At 49.9% G+C, this 17,450-nt stretch overlaps 1 protein-coding gene across 2 annotated transcripts in view; it reads right to left on the reverse strand.

The window, feature by feature from the left end:
- Nucleotides 1-17,450, reverse strand: part of PRC1 (protein regulator of cytokinesis 1) — a 558,854-nt gene that overhangs the window by 336,806 nt on the left and 204,598 nt on the right. For both annotated transcript variants that reach the window (XM_085644386.1, XM_085644387.1), the window contains exon 9: nt 1,252-1,347. In XM_085644386.1, the coding sequence (XP_085500512.1) occupies nt 1,252-1,347 (96 nt within the window). The remainder of the gene's footprint in view (nt 1-1,251; nt 1,348-17,450) is intronic.

Below are 17,450 nucleotides of genomic sequence, written 5' to 3' on the forward strand. Positions count from 1 at the left end.
TTTTGCTTATAAATAATTGAAGACAAAGAATAAGTCTACAACTCTCCATTACTCAACCAACTGTTCTAATACCAAAATGTTTTCAAATGATACAAATATTTCAATCTAAGCCATCATGACAGACATAAGAGTTTTGCTTTCTTCCCACATCCTCGGACCCTCAGTTTGTTGTAAAGGATTTATTTTTAGAATACACTGTCAATTGCAAATTGGGCATCTTAATTAAGCATCCAGATATAGTCTTTCAGCCACTGCTCCGACATTTATCCAGCATTCACCCAAATAGGTTTTCATGGACCGGAGTGTACTGATTAAGAGATGTTCTACTAATCCCCACCAATGGCCTATAAGACCATTATGAATTTTACACCCACAACTGACATTCACTGTGAATTCATCATAGTAGAATCAGCCATGTCAGATACCTGGAGAGATCAGTAAAATTAAAACTTCCCGCTAACATTATTACTTGGGACCATAGTGCCCAGAGACACTCTTGAAGGGGACACAAAGTCTTGAATGAGGGAGTATGGCTACACAGGAGGCCACTGCTAAATGACTTCAGCTAAACTGATGTACTTTAAAAAAAAAAAAAAAAAAATCTAAAAAGTACATAAAAACATACATGCTGCATCTCATAGGCATGTTTTCTTTGATTTGGTCATCAAAAGAAAAACGGGGGTCTTGAGACCCCCCAATGTGCACAGAGACTCCATTATTAACGGAGATCAGATATCATGTAAGTTGTCATCTGAATTGCATAACCTTTGAATACCTGACGCTTTGCTAGAAAAGGGGCACAATTTTTCTAGTAACAGGACTAACAATGCCGTATTTGTCAATAAAAGGCACAATTTTAACACTAACAGTATCCGTTAACCTGCTAGCATCAAAAGGCAAAGCACGATGACTGAATGTAGGCAGAATGTGTGATGATGCATCTGTTAACTGTATTCCCTTAATCTGATTCTAAATACTAGCAATATATTTTCCCTAATAGAGCTAAAGAACCATTATGACAAAAAAACAACGGAATTTCGTTTGGCTAAAGGTACTAAAAGACTCAAATGAGGAGATTCAAAACAGAAAAATTAATTCACTTACCTCCAAATATGAATATAAACAGAACTCATGTGTACATTTAATCTACACAGAAGGATTAAAACAATGCACTCAACACAACACAAATCAATAAAAATCATTGACTGATACGCAATAACAGCCTTATAAGGGAACCCACAACTATTATACCTTAGGGAGCTTTTTCAGAAGTGCAGAATGCTCTCTTTGTTCTTTTAAAAGATTACCTCCTCGGTTTGCCAATCTACTAGGGTCTTCAAATTTTTTCTGAGGAGAAAATATGTGTTTATAAATTAGAGAAACACTCAAACAAAACATTAACGTCAAAGCATTAGCATGTTCTAAAAAGAAAAGAAAATCAATTATCTCTTAACAAGTTGCACATTTCCAAAGATGGCCACTTTTAATAATTTCCACAGTATTTTTCATGTGCTGGTTATTCCAAAATAAAACTGTTCTTCTATATCCATACTTACTGCACAGAAAAGTGAACCAGGCAGTCATCTATTTGTAATCCTAGTTATCCATAATGAGTATTTCTTTTTGCAGAAGATATAGTAGGTAATAAGAGTGCCCTACCATTTTAATCAGATTATGCATCTGGAGTGCTGGGCGGTAAGAGGAATGTAAGTAGGTGTGTAAGTGCATTGTTGTCCCGTTATCTGTCTTTAGAAGAAACACTGACACAGACAAGCGAGTAGAAGACTTTTATAGCTAGGCGAATAGCCATCAGCTTTAGGTTATTGGTGGCTTCCCTTGGTAATGGTCTTGTGAACTTAGTGAGGGTCCAACTGAAGCGCTCTTTTTCCCTGCTTCACTGGATAGAGGAGGGATGGTGGCCAGCTAAGAAATGTGTTGTCCAATGTGAAAAGAGGAGCCAGCTTTAATAGAATGGAGGACCTAGTCTGAAGCACAATGAGGCCAACTGAGGATGAACCGCAAGCTACTACAGCTCGCTGACATGTAGAGAATAACTGACAGCAAAAAGTGGCTCTGTCTTCAGCATGACAGGTTTCAAACACCAAGAACTGTACAAAGGCACAAAAGATGTACCAATCAAAAATGTGAGCACCAGGTTAAGATCGTAATAATAATAATAATGGGGCTTGTAGAGCGCGACAGCTACCCCAAACAGGGGTGTCCCGGCGCTAACAGTAGAGGGAGCTAGGAGGCATGTAAAGGTGAAAAAGAAAAGGCCGGATTCCAGGAGACCAGATTAAGCCGAGTCAAAGAGCCACGTTTTCAGTCCTTTCCGAAAGCAGGATTCTGAAGTTGCCTTACGTAGATAGTTGGGCAGGTGGTTCCAGAGGGAGGTTGTATTGACCGTGAAGGATCTACCCCCTCGTCGTGATTTTCTAAACAGATATGGGTGAAGTAGGTTGAGTGAGCTAGAACGTAGCGACCGCTCCTGCTTGTAGGGACATAATCTGTCCTTCAGATAGCGTGGGCAATTTCCATGCAAGGCCCTGTAAGCCAGAGTCAGGGCCTTAAAGATAATTATTTTATCCACCGGTAGCCAGTGTAGCCTACGGAGGTGCGGAGAGACATGGTGCCGGAAAGGAATGCGCCGAACCAGTCTCGCAGCCGCATTCTGAACCTGCTGCAGGCGCTGGATGGCATATTTGGGGAGGCCCAAGTAAAGGCCATTAGCATAGTCCAGTCTGGATGTGACTGTAGCATGGACAACAGTTTTCCTACAATCTTCTGGGAGCAGGTGCAAAATTTTCCGTAAGTTTTTTAAATATCTAAAACAGGTAGCAGAAACCTGCTGAATTTGAGCCAGAAGAGAGAGATCCGGATCCCATCTTACGCCCAGGTTACGAATATAGTTGGCAGGGGAGGGAGGCGGGCCCATCTCCTCCGGCCACCATAAGTCTGCCTCAGGGATAAGGTTCGTACCGAAAAACATAACTTCGGTCTTTCCTGCGTTAAGCTTTAATTTGTTGGAGTTCATCCAGATAGCTATATCACGCAGGCAGCTTTTAAAAGTTTTGAAGGCCTCAGCGGACTGCTCTTTAAAGGAAAAAAACAGCTGGGTGTCGTCTGCGTAAGAAATCGCCTTCAAACCCCAGTTGTTGATTAAAGAAAAGAGCGGGGCCAGATAGAGATTAAAAAGTAGTGGGCTCAAGGCCGAGCCCTGGGGGACTCCGCACAAAAGCGGGAGAGGTGCCGACTCAAAAGGCCTGAGGGAGACCTTCTGTGTACGACCATACAGGCAAGAAGAAACCCAGGCCAGCGCCTCTCCATCAAAACCTGCACCCTGTAATCTCGACCATAATGGAGTGGTCCACCGTATCAAAGGCCGCTGACAGATCCAGGAGCACCAATATGGAGGAGGCTCCTGAATCCAATGACCATCTTATTGATTCGGCTACTTCAAGGAGGGCCGTCTCCGTGCTGAAACCTGCCCTGAAGCCTGATTGTGTATCGTGTAGAGCTCCGCTTTGCTCAATAAAAGTGGACATTTGCCGCTGAACTAATTTTTCAAGCATTTTGCCCGGAGCAGGGAGATGGGTCTTAAGTTGCCAAGATCATCCGGGTCCCCGTTGTGTTTCTTTTTTAAGGGAAGTGTGGCATGTTTCCAAAGATCGGGGAAAGTGCCTGAGGACAGCGAGGAATTCCATAGCTGGAGAAATATTTCAGCAAGAGGGGCCGAGATGCTTTTCCATAATGTGGGCGGGCATGGGTCATCAGGAGCACCGAAATGGCAGTTCTGAATCGTTACTAGAGCTTCCTTAGGAGTTATAGGCAAAAAACAGCTAAAGGTAGGAGTCATAAGCTTGGAGCGGGGGGGGGGGAGTCTGATTTAACTGTTGATGACTGTGGAACAAAAGAATCATACACCTTTAAAATGTTATTGTCAAAGTGGTGGGCGATAGAGTTACAGAGTATAGGAGAGGGAGATAGTTTAGACTAATGCCGTGGGGTTGAAAAAATACTTCACCACCTTAAACAACTCGGTGCCTGAATGGTCAGCATTCAGAATCCGGGTTGTGAAGTAGTCTCTCTTTGCTATTTTGATGTCCTTATGAAAAGCTTTTAAGGCCTTTTTGAAAGAAGTCTTAGCTTGGTCATCATAGCTAGCTCGCCACGCTCGTTCGAGCTTCTTGCATTCACGCTTGGATACTTTCAGGGAAGGTGAGAACCAGGGGGCCGAGGGAGATGGTCTTGTAGATTTAACAATTCTAGCCGGTGCTGCGGAGTCCACTGCCGTTGCAATCCAATTGTGGACAGAAATAGCATCGGTATTTGGATCTGAAATCAGGCTAGGAAGGGTGGCCTGGAGGGTGTCGCATAAATCTGCCACGTTTAGATTTTTCAAATTTCTCTTAGTAATAAAATGGGGGCCTTCAGTTTGTTTGGGAGCCGGCAGAGGAAAAGTAAGGGGGATCAGGTAATGATCGGACCAGGTTAAAGGGGAGGGAGGCGCAATAGCAACCTCAGCAAGAGTGGTGAAAACAAGATCCAGTGTATGGCCAGCTGTGTGTGTGGGAGCAGACACCAGTTGGAAAAGGTTGGCGCCCTCTAAGGAGGATACCAAATGACTGGCTTGTGAACAGCTAGCATCATCCACATGTAGGTTAAAATCACCTAACACCATGAAGTTAGTGTATTTAACGGACAGTTGAACAATAAGGCTGCATAAATTCTGGAGGGCCGTCACCGAGCAGTCTGGGGGTCTGTAGATAAGGGTGCCTGCCAGTGAAAAAGAGGGATTAAAGTGAATGCAAAAGAACAGACCTTCAATGCCGTTCTCGAACGATGGAGAGGAGGACACCATATTCCAAGTGTCTCTCAAGATGATGGCCACACCACCCCCCCTCTTGCCCCCCTCGCGATCAGCGTGGCACATCTTAAAGCCAGGTGGGATTGCAAGGGCGATGGATGTCGTTGTGTCCAGGGTGAGCCAGGTCTCAGTAATAAACATGGCGTCTCAGGAGCCGTCGCTTAAAAGGGACCAAATATCCGTGACGTGCTTGACCAATGATCTGCAGTTTAAGAGGCACGCATTGAAGTAGGTCTGAGATTGCTTCCGCTGACTCCGATTGCATAGAGGTAAATAACCACATGTCTTACAGCACGGAGGGTCTGGGCCTTTAGCGAAATCAAGCCGTTGCGTACTGGTGCAGGGAGGGCAGCGAAGAGTTAGCAATGCCTCCCGCGACCAGAGCTATGATTGAGACTGGAGGGTACTAACAGTATGGCCAGCGCCGGTCGCGGTCTTGGCGAAGACGGGCGCAGATGGGCTTGCCTTTGGCGCGCCTTTGGCGAGCCCGCTGCGCGGCCGGTATGGCATCACCCTAAAGTACCCCGTGACCGGAACGGAGGTCATGAGTGGGTGGGGTCGCAGGGCGTCCCTCCGTACAATCGGCACTTAATTGCCGCGACGGACCGGGGACTACGACCTAGCAGCTAAGGTACACCTCTATACGGTATGTGAATACAAATACAAAGGTGAACACAGATAAAAATTGCATGTGTTGCCAACGTTGAAATTAAAAAGGACTTAATTCCCAGTTTAAAAACCGTGCGTCAGGCGAACAAAGGTGCAAAATAACAATGTGCAAAATTTCACAGTACACAACAATAACGTTTTTCTAGTTAAGAAAATGGAGGGCTGGCCTCACCGCGCAATTAGCATCTACTGTTGCGCGGCCGGTATGGCATCGCCCTAAAGTACCCCATGACCGGAACTGAGGTCATGAGTGGGTGGGGTCGCAGGGCGTCCCTCCGTACAATCGGCACTTAATTGCCGCGACGGACCGGGGACTGCGACCTAGCAGCTAAGGTACACCTCTATACGGTATGTGAAGCAAATACAAAGGTGAGCACAGATAAAAATTGCATGTGTTGCCAACGTTGAAATTAAAAAGGACTTAATTCCCAGTTTAAAAACAGTGCGTCAGGCGAACAAAGGTGCAAAATAACAATGTGCAAAATTTCACAGTACACAACAATAACGTTTTTCTAGTTAAGATAATGGAGGGCTGGCCTCACCGCGCGATCTAGCATCTACGGTTGCGCGGCCGGTATGGCATCGCCCTAAAGTACCCCATGACCGGAACTGAGGTCATGAGTGGGTGGGGTCGCAGGGCGTCCCTCCGTACAATCGGCACTTAATTGCCGCGACGGACCGGGGACTGCGACCTAGCAGCTAAGGTACACCTCTATACGGTATGTGAAGCAAATACAAAGGTGAGCACAGATAAAAATTGCATGTGTTGCCAACGTTGAAATTAAAAAGGACTTAATTCCCAGTTTAAAAACAGTGCGTCAGGCGAACAAAGGTGCAAAATAACAATGTGCAAAATTTCACAGTACACAACAATAACGTTTTTCTAGTGAAGATAATGGAGGGCTGGCCTCACCGCGCGATCTAGCATCTACGGTTAAGATCGTACTGTACAAGAAAGATAGAGATGTAGGAAACAGCTGAGTCGGACCATTCAAGACGCATCAAAACAAGTGGTTAGAAAAAGGACAGCTGATCCAGAAGGCTGAGTTGCTCAACATTCTTCTTAACACACCACATAGCAAAGTGGAACTATTTACTTATATTACATGCCTAGTTTATGAAAACTAACGTATAACAGAACATACATGCTAAGAGGTTGCATGATAACACCCTATGAACAATACCCATTTCCTCAAACTACCAATATGTGAACATTAAAAATCTCAAGCCAAAAAACTGCAATGAAACAAAGTTGGTGTGCCAATAAAGTGCGGGACGCGCTGTGCGCAAGGGCAACCCATAAAGTGTTGAAGGGCTATCAGAAATCCATAGACCGCTTGTAGGAAGCTGGCTCTGTATATACTATACCAAAATGAGGTATAGTGTGCACAGATTCCAGTGGAACCCCAAAGGTAGGCAGAGGCAAAGTCAGATAGAACCTTACTCTCCATTTGTGGTAGTGTGGTCGAGCAGCAAGGCAGTATCGGAGGACAGTGTTAAGCATTTGTTGTACCCACTCAATCAGTAAATGATTTCACACACTCAAACACTGAACTTCAGACCAATTGGTGTTGTATAAAAATATTCTTTTATTTTCTAGAACCATGCAAGCCTGGCACAAGTAAGTTGATAAATACTTTGCAGTAAATATACAGTTTGAAATGCCATGGTAAATGTACATTAAAATGGTTACAGTTTGAATTCCTGGTAACGCCATACTGTGAAATGCTGTACATATACTTTGTATCGACTTTGCAATGAAAATTACATGCAAGTTACTTTTACGTTACTTTTGAGATTACTTTTTCTGCTCAGTGTGATATGCCTATATATCACACTGGGACATTTCCTAGAGAAAAGGTAAGTAAAATCAATTTTGCACAATTATTGTTCTTGCTGTCATATAAATAAATTCCACACTTGCAACATTTTTCAGAGAAACACAGTCAATGGATTCCTATGGAGAGAAATTAAGTTAACAGTTTCCAGGTAAGTAATCGGTCTTTCGAGTTGAGCTTCTGGGTTTAGAACAAGGGTTTCCCCAGGGTCAACGATGCAATCATTACACCCTCAGCTGCACTAGTGCAGAGTTCTGAGGACCAATGTTACCCAATGGAGAACAGGGGGCCTCCGGTTGGTGGCTGCTGGCAAGCAGGCCACAAGGTTGTGGGAGCCAAGCTCCTGGTGTTCGGCTCAGGGAAAAAGGGGGATCCTGTTTAGCACACAAAGTGCACCCGCAGGGACGGCTGGGTGCAGGGTGCTGTTTTGGTGTCGGGTGCCCTGTTTTCAATGGGTATTTTCGGTTTTGGTTTTTAGCTGCCGGCTCAGTCCAGGAAGACTTCCGGGAGGGACCAACAGCTGGGCAGGTGAGTTGGGGGGTTCGGGATGTATGTGCACCTAGAGTTCCTTTCTCCAGAGCGCATGGCACCTGGATGCAGGAGGGGCTTTTGAGGTCAGATTTCTCCTTACTGGGCCATTCGCGGGTGGGGAGAGCTCTCAGTGCAGAGGCTGCAAGCGATGTCGGGGAGTCCTGGAGCGGTCAACCCACGGTGGACTCGGGAGCGCTGGGGGACCTTGCTGGGAAAGGTGGGCCACTTGAACTCTGGCTGTAGGCGACGCGTGTAGTTGTGGTTCCAGGTGTCGGGTTTCTTTTTCCTCAGCAGGCTCAGAGTCTTTGTTTGGTGTTTCTTTTGAACAGAGCTGCTGTTCACAGGAGATCCGGTCTTTGTTGAAGGAAGTCAGACCTGCCCAGGGTTCTGGAGGACGCTGACTGCAGGAGAAGACTATTTTTGGCGCAGGATCTCTGGAAACTGCAGACGGGCCGGTAGGGCTGGGGCCAAGTCAGTTCTCTGCAGTCTCCTCTGCTGGTCGTCGTCTTCCGTCCTTTTTCTTCTTGGGTTCAAGGCGGTCACCTAAATACTGTATTTAGGGGGCGTTTTAGGGGTCATGAGGTCAGTAACCAATGGGCTACTGACCTTAGGGCGATTACACCCGTGGTGAGATCACCCCATGTGGGGGAGTGAGCACAATCCCTAATCTTGATTGAGGAGGGCCTGCTGTCTGCAACCTGGTTGGCAGAGGCGGGCACACCTTCTGGGCTTGCTAGTTTTTCCTGCATGTCTTCCAGCCAAAAAGGAGGGGGGACAGGAAGAGGGCCTGCTCCTGCTAGCAGGAGAGACTGAGGGCCGCATTACAAAGGCTGCCAGGCTTTTGAAGCTCCCCTGCCACAGATGGCTTTTTCTGGCCTGGGGGAGGTGTAAACACCTCCGCCCAGGAAAGGCTTTGTTTCTGGGCTCATGGAGCGAAGGCTCCCACCCTAGTAGTCCGGGAACATGTCTCGTGGTGGCAGGCTGGTGTGTACCAGTCAGGGAACCCACTAAGATGCCCTCTGAGTGCATTTTTCATTAAACCAGACACTGGCATCAGTGTGGGTTTAATGTGCTGAGAAGTTTGGTACCAAACCTCTCAGTTTTTAGTGTAGCAATTGTGGTGCTGTGGAGTCCGTAATGACAAGCTCCCAGCACCATATACTCTTAATGGCAGCACTGCACTTACAATGTCTAAGAATGGACTTAAACACTCTAGGGGTACAGGGCTCATGCACCTGTACCCTCACCACTGGCATAGGGCACCCAGCTAGAGGGGTGACTGATCTATGCCAGGGCAGTGGGTTGTAGGCATGGCACACAGGGATGTGTGCCATGTCCACTCTTCACTTTGTTCTGTACCAAAACACGCAGCCTGCAGGGGGAGAGGGTGTGTGTGCGCGCAAAGGTACAAGGTCTCTAAGGGTGGCACAATAAGTGCTGCAGCCCTTAGAGGTCTTCCCTGGTCACAGTGCCCTGGGTAACTGTGGTATCATTTACCAGGGGCTGACCTGTGGCCAGAGATGCCAATTGGGTTAGGTTTGGGGAAAGAACACAGGCCCTGGGAACCCGATTGGCTGGGACCCAGGGCACATCAAAGTGCATAAGTAGTCTGGCAAAAAGTGGGGGGGTTACTGCAACAGAAACGCACTTTGCTACTCCGCTCTATTATATTTAATTGATATACTAAGAAATAAAAACTTGTAAAGATACATTTTTACTGCATGTGCCCAAAATCAAAATAATTTTCCTTGTACTAAAAAATAAATGAATTGGTGACACAGCAAGATCAGATTGTATGGGTAGCCTCAATCGATTTAGCAAAAAACATTGAAAATGTACCAAAGGCTATGGTGAGCGCCCGGTTTGTGGGTATTATCCACTTAGACAAAGCGTTTCGGCATATCTGCCCCCACATGCTTACCGTTTTCCTCAAGCTTTGTCTTTGTTCGAGCAGGAGTGTGGAACAAACGCATAGGATATGAATAAATGTTTCCTAAGCCTTCCCACACAACCTATACATTATGGGGTCTGAAGATGCATAGAAAAGATGGGAGGCTATCTAATATTGATAATGCACAAAGCCAGTACCCAATAAACTCATTTTATAAAATGTGAAAAGTCAACAAATAGGGATGTAGCCCCAGAAAAAAAGTTATTTAAAACTTGCCAGGAATCAATGCGCTCCAAGAGGACTCATTCTCCAACGAGGAAAAAAAGCAGATAAATCTTTCAAACTCCTTCCCTTAGAAGAGCCCACAGATTGCTAGCTTGTAGAGACTAGGCAGAATCTAAATGGGCAACTCAACTTCGTTAACTCCTGATCTGGTTGGTATATGATCTAGCCGCAGATTACTTACCTTTGAATTTCCCTGGCGTCAGGCTGGATCAAGCATGCTTTCCTGGCGTCGGTCGGCTCTGTGTGACATCATAGGCATTGCCTGCGCTGGAAGTGACATCTGCGTCAACTATATAGGTGCCACCTCAGCGCACTAACTTCAGTTACTTCTCATGACTTTCCTCGCCAGTAGCGCGGGGTCATGAAGTGCACTGACAGTGGTGTGTTTAGAACAACTCGTGTCATGAAAGGGATCAGCCTGGACTTTAAAAACCTGTCCGCAGTGTAAGAAAGATAAGTCGGTCAGTAATGAACAAGTTACTTACCTTCGGTAACGATATATCTGTAAGAAACATTAGTTAGATTCCTTACCTTAGAATATCCCCAGGCGTCAGGCAGGATCCGGAAAGATATTATCAGCAATACCCTTGCGCGTTACTAGGCGTCGTCTGCGGCTCCGCGTCCGTCGTTGGCATTTTGATTGCCGGGATGACAAAGTACTTAGACGCCGCCTTCGCGCGCTGACGTCCGTTCTTGTACATAGCTTTCCGCGCCAGGAGCGCAGAGCCATGCAAGAAACAGATACTGGTGCCATGAATCTAGGGCCCTGAAAGGGATGACCTTAACCCTAGATATCAGTTCGCAAAACGGGGAGGTGGGGCGGTAAGGAATCTATAACTAACTAATGTCTCTTACAGATATATTGTTACCAAGGATAAGTAACTTGTTCATCTGAAAGAAACACGTTAATGAGATTCCTTACCTTAGAATAGATACCCCAGCAATACCAACTGGTCTGCGAACCAAGATCACACCCAGAAGTCCTGGAGAACGGAACGGCCAAAGAAGCCGTCTCTCCGGACTTGGCTGTCCAGGCAGTAATGCTTGGCAAACATGTGCAGCGAGGCCCACGTTGCTGCCTGACAAATGTCCTGCAGAGGGACTCCCTGTCCCAGGGCAGTAGTAGCCGCTGTGGCCAGAGTGGAATGGGCCCTCAGCCCCACAGGAGGTTCCTTCTTAGCCAAGGAATAACAGGTCTTGATGCACAAAACGACCCCACCGAGAGATGGTTCGCTTGTGCACCGCCCGCCCCTTCTTAGCGCCCACATAGCCAACGAAGAGTTGGTCGTCCACCCCGAACTGTTTCATGCGGTCCAGATAGTAGAGCGCACATTTTGGGTCCAGACGGTGGAGCCGCTCTTCCTCTTTCGAGGAATGCGGAGGCGGAAAGGTGGGCGGGCAATGTAACAGACTGGCCAATGTGAAAGGCAGTAACCACCTTAGGGAGAAACGAAGGACGAGTCCTGAGAACAACCTTGTCCGGATGGACAGAGAGGAAAGGAGGTTTAGAAGAAAGAGCCTGGAGCTCACTCACTTCTGGTAGAGGTGATGGCAACCAGGAAAGCAGTCTTAAGAGTCAGAAGACAAAGAGAACAATTATGAAGTGGCTCAAAAGGAGCGCATATCAGATAGGTTAACACCAGGTTCAAGTCCCACCGAGGCATTACGAAAGGGGAAACATGTGAGTATTGCCTTTAAAGAATCTGGCAACAACAGGGGACTTGAAGAGAAGGCTGATCAGGAAGCCGTAAGAAGGCAGAAACAGCTGAAAGATATCCCTTGAGGGTGCCCAGAGCAGAGCCCTGCAGGGCCAGGGAAAGAAGAAAGAGGAGAACTTCACAAAGAGGGGCGGAAAGGGGATCCACAGCCTTTGCTGTGCACCATGCCACAAATTTGTTCCACCTGCAGGCGTATACCGTTTTAGTGGAGGGACACCTGGCTGCTAGAATGACATCACAGACTTCAGGAGGCAAGTCAAATGGCATCAACTGTCGCCGCTCAATGTCCACGCATGGAGGTGGAGGCTGGACAGGTTCGGGTGGAGGACCGTCCCCTGCTGCTGCGACAGAAGGTCCTCCTGAAGAGGCAGTCGACTCGGGGATCGATCGACAGACTGAGTAGCTCGGGATACCAGTATCTTCGTGCCTAATCCAGAGCCACAAGGATGACTTGGGCCCGGTCGCGCCTGATCTTCAGCACTCTGGGCGGAAGTGGTATAGGTGGAAAGGAGCACAACAGACCGCAACTCCACTCGCGACGAAAAGCGTCCGAGCGAGTGCAGCCTGGGAAATTACAACGAGCAGAACTGATGACATTGTGTGTTCTCTTCAGTGGCGAATAAATCAAACCAAGCCTCTCCCCACTGCCAAAAGAGGCCTTGCGCCAAGTCAGAGTTCAGACGCCATTCACGATCCATCAGGCACCGGCGGCTGAGTACGTCCGCACTGGCGTTCAGAGAGCCCGCCAGGTGTTGAACCACCAGGGTGATGCCCTGATGTTCCAGCCATGTCCAGAGGCGCAGAGCCTCCTGACAAAGGGTCCACGACCCCACCCCACCCTGTTTGTTGCAATACCACATGGCGGTGGTGTTGTCCGTGAACACCTGCACTACACTTCCCCGTACAGAGGGAAGGAATGCCTTCAGTGCAAGCCGGATCACCCGCAGCTCCAATAGGTTGATATGGAGCCGGGACTCCGCCAGAGACCAGAGGCCTCTGCTCTCCACCTCTCCCATGTGGCCCCCCCCATCCCAGGAGGGACGCATCCGTCACCACTACGTGCTCTGGTTGGGGTAGGGAGAGGGATCTGACACTGACCCAATCACGGTCCGTGAGCCACCACTGCAACGGTCTTGCAGTGCCCTCCGAGATCAGGACGTGGTCAGACAGGTTGCCCCGATGTTGAGCCCACTGGAACTACTGGTCCCACTACTGCAGAGCCCGCATCCGCCACCTGGCGTGATGTACCAGCAGGATGCAGTAGGCCATTAGACCCAGCAGCCGCAGGACCATCCTGACCGGAACTCGAGATAAAGGCTGAAAGATCGGAATCAGAGCCTGAATATCCCGAACCCGCTGTTCTGGAGAATAGACCCGAAACAACGGCGAATCCAGAACCGCTCCAATGAAAAGAAGCTTCTGGGAGGGACTCAGATGCGACTTCGGCACGTTGATGGAGAACCCCAGCAAATGCAGGAGGTCGGCCGTAGTCTGGAGGTGGGAGACGACTGCCTGGGGCGAGCCCGCCTTCAACAACCAGTCGTCGAGCTAGGGGAAGACTAGAACCCCTAATCTGCGCAGATGAGCTGCGACCACCGCCATCACTTTCGTGAACACCCGAGGGGCACTGGTGAGGCCGAAGGGGAGCACGGTGGCCTACCGTGAACCGCAGGTAACGCCGGTGGGCCGGCAGGACGGGGATGTGGAAAAATGCGTCCTGCAAGTCCATCCCTACCATTGTCTCCAGGGACTAGGGCAGCCAGAACCTGAGCTAAGGTGAGCATCTTGAACTTCTCCTTCCGGAGCAAGGCGTAGACGCTCCTGAGGTCCAAGATAGGGCGTAGGCCCCCTTTGCCCTTCTTGGGAACCAGAAAGTAGTGGGAGTAACAACCCTGACCTACCTCTGGGCCAGGAACGCACTCGATGGCCCCCTTGGCCAAGAGGGCCGTAACTTCCTCCTGCAGAAGTTGCAAGTGATCCCCGACATGCGGTGGTACTGCGGTGGCATGGCTGGAGGGATCGCCTCGAAGGGGAGGGAGTAGCCCCTTCGGACAATTTGCAGCATCCACCTGTCCGACGTGATGGTACGCCAGTGGAGCAGGTGATGGCGAACTGCCTCCGACTGGCGTGGAATGGGCCTGAAAGGTCGGACTAGGAAGGCTTTGAAGTAGATGCTGCAGGAGCAGATGTGGGCTGACCGGCTCTGTCCCCCTGCTCCGCCTCGGCGGGATCCGCAACCGCGTTGAGGCTGGTTCTGAGGCCTGTGGCTAGACGGACGTGCGGGGGCACCCCTTCCTTGGCCACGAAAGGGGCGAAAAGCGGAAGTTAGCGGGCGCGGGGCCGAGAGGCCCAAGGAGTTGGCCGTAGCCCTGGAGTCCTTAAAGCGCTCCAGCGCACTATCCGCTTTGTCGCCAAAAAGGTGACTGCCATCGAAGGGCATGTCCATGAGTGTGCTCTGGACATCCCCAGAGAAATTCTTGGATCCCAGCCAGGAGTGGCGACGAATCGCCACCGTCGTCGCAATCGCCCTACCTAGCGGGTCCGTGGTGTCAAGCCCACATCGAATGGAGTACCGTGCTGCATCCCCTCCCCTCAGCAAGAGCCTGGGCGAGCCATGTCCGGGCCTCCTCTGGACACTGGGGCAGCACGTCCGCCACCGTATCCCACAAGGAGTGGGAGTAACGGTCCAAAAGGCACGCGGTATTAATGGACCGCAACCCCAAACTGAGGGAGGAAAACAGCTTCTTCCCAAACTGTTCCAACCTTTTGGATTCCCGATGCGGAGCAGCGGACGGGAAGGCGGTCTGGGACGTAGAGGCCTGGATAACCAGACTCACGGGTGGGGTGCACTGACAAAGCTGGGGTCGCCCGGAGAAGGGCGGTGGCGCCAGGTCACGTTCCGGTCCACAGGAGTGACTGTGGAGAGCTTGGACCAGGTGCCCATCAGAAAGTCTGTGAGTGCCTCATTGAACTGCAGTAGAGGCTCCGAAGAGCTTACTGGCGGTTGAAGCACCTCAGTGAGGTTAGTCCTCACGGCCGCTGCAGGGAGCTCCAGGGGAAGGGCTTCTGCAGCCCTGCGCAGCACCACAGAATAGGTTGCACCCTCCTCCGTAGCCATGGAGGGAGGAGAGTTGAAGCCAGTGTCAGGCGAAGTGTCTAGACCACTGGCATCCCCCAGCTTGTCTGCCCAGTCCTGATTGAACTGGCACTGCTGTGCCAGAGGGTCCTCAGACCCCTCCCAGTCGTCCCAGTCATCCGACTTTTGGTAGACAGGTTGAAAGGACGGAGCCGGGCGGTAGATGAATTGCTCATCCATCGCCGCTCCGACGCCGGACCCGGACCAGGGCTAAAACTGGGGACAACGTCGTCCGAAGACTGCACCAGGGGCGGCACCATAGGGGTCGGCGCCGGCGGAGGGGTCGTAAGGTCAACCGGCATCGAGCAGGATCCAGGTCTGGATCCCACGGGGGCCTGTGGCGTAGGAATCGAAGTCGACCACTGTGCCGGGGCCGAAGCCGCCAGTTCGCTAGACCTCCCAAGTGGACCCGCGGGGCCCGAATGCACACAGACAGGCCGCGACGGCGGAGTGAGACTCCTCATGGCCACGAGGAAAGTCTCGAACCTCGTCCGGAGTCGCGTTAGGCCCAGGGACCGGAGGGTATGGGGCCGGATGCGACTCGTGCAGCTCCAAAGGAGCCGCGCGGGTGGTGCCACCCGAACCCTCAGCAGAGTCGTGCAACCGGCGAGGGGAGTCAGAAGAGCGATGTCACCTCTTCGACTTCTTACTTTGCCTCGACTTACCTGAATGCGAGGACTTCGAACCCGACAAGCGGTGATGACTTCGGCTCCGCGACCAGTCCCTAGACCACCTCCTTGACAGAGACCTCGAGCGGCGCGGAGCAGACTGCCGGAGCTCGAGGAGCTTGCACGACCGCTCCCGCCTAGCCTTCGAGGTCAATGCCCGGCAGTCGGGGCACAACTGGGCATAATGGTCAGCCTCTAGGCAGTAGAGACACCGTCGGTGGTGATCCGTAACAGACATCAGTCGGTTACAGGCGTCGCACGGCTTGAAACCGGGCATCCCTACCGGCACCAGGAGTCTAGGTCGACTCGAAAGAAGAACCAAAAAAAGTCCCAAAAGTCTACTCAAAAGGTGACTAAAGGATATGCTCTTCCCGGATCTGCACTTACTGGCGCGGAAAAAAAACTGACGTCAGAGTGCGAGGGCGGCGTCCAAGTACTCAGACGACGTTATCCCGGCGATCACGACACCGACAGACACGGAGCCGCAGACGACGCCTAGCGACTTGTAAGGGTATTGCTGACAAAAAATCTTTCCAGATCCAGCCTGACACCTGGGGATATTCTAAGGTAAGGAATCTAACGTGTTTCTTTCAGATTTGAACATTTATCTGCAGATTCCTGACCTTTAAATAGATACACCTGCAATACCCTACCAGAGGCGAGTCGGAGGACACGTTTAGACCAGGATGTCCTCCAGTACAGAGCAGCCAAAAAGGCCGTCCCTACAGACTTGAATGTCTGGGCAGTAGTGCTTGGTTAACGTGTGCAGGGATGCCCATGTTGCTACCTATCAAGGACTGGAACTCCACATTGCAAGACAGAGTTCGCAACCTTAGCTCTGGTGGAATGGGCCCTTAAGCTTGCAGCAGGCTGTATTTTGGCCACAGCATAGCAAAGTTTGATGCATAGGACGAACCATTGCGAGATAGTATTCTTCTACACAGCACAAACGTTCATTTCAACGTTCCCTACGAACACTTGGTTGTCCACCCGGAACTGTTTAGTGCAGTCAAGGTAGAACGACTGCTCTTTTAGGGTCCAGGCAGTGGAGTCGCTCCTCTGTAGTGGGGTGCAGAGAAGACTACAACGCAGGCAATGTGACAGATTGCCCTACATGGAATGGTGTTACAATTTCGAAAAGAAAGAGGGCGTAATGCTAAGCACCAACTTACCAGGGAAGAGGTCAGGTAAGGTGGCTTGAATGACAGCCCGCAATTCGCTCATCCTCTCTGCAGATATGATTGCCATTAAAAAGGCTGTTTCGATGGTTAGCAGCTGGAGGGGACAATTGTGCGGCGATTCAAATGGTGCGCACATTAGAAAGGTCAGAAGCAAATTAACGTCTCATAAGGTGGAAACATATATATAAGGCCTTTGAGGAATCTACAATGGGAGATTTAAATGAGGGTCGTTCTGGAAGTCTCAGGCAGGCTGACAAGGCTGAAAGGTACCCTTGAGAGTGCCCAGAGCAGAGCCCTGCTGGGCAAAAGTGAACATAAAAAGCAAAACGGGAGGGAGGGAAGTAGAAAGAGAAATAGATCTTTCCGGACAGTATTTTACAAATTTGTTCCACCGGCAAGCATACACAGTCTTGGTGGAGGGCCGCCTGGATGTAAAAATAACATAGCATTCGACCTTCCTCCCGAAATTTGCAAATCAACTGCCACTGCTCAATCTCCATGCAAGAAGGTGTAGAGTAGACAGATTTGGGTGGAGGGCCCTCCCCTGCTGCTGCGACAGACGATCCTCCCGAAGGGACAGCCTGATCAGATGATCGATGCTCAATTTTAGAAGCTCGGGATACCAGACTCACGGCCCAGTCCGTAGCCACAAGAAGACTTGAGCCC

The sequence above is a fragment of the Triturus cristatus genome, chromosome 3_1 (genome assembly GCF_964204655.1).
Source record: "Triturus cristatus chromosome 3_1, aTriCri1.1, whole genome shotgun sequence".
Classification (NCBI taxonomy): Eukaryota; Metazoa; Chordata; class Amphibia; order Caudata; family Salamandridae; genus Triturus; species Triturus cristatus.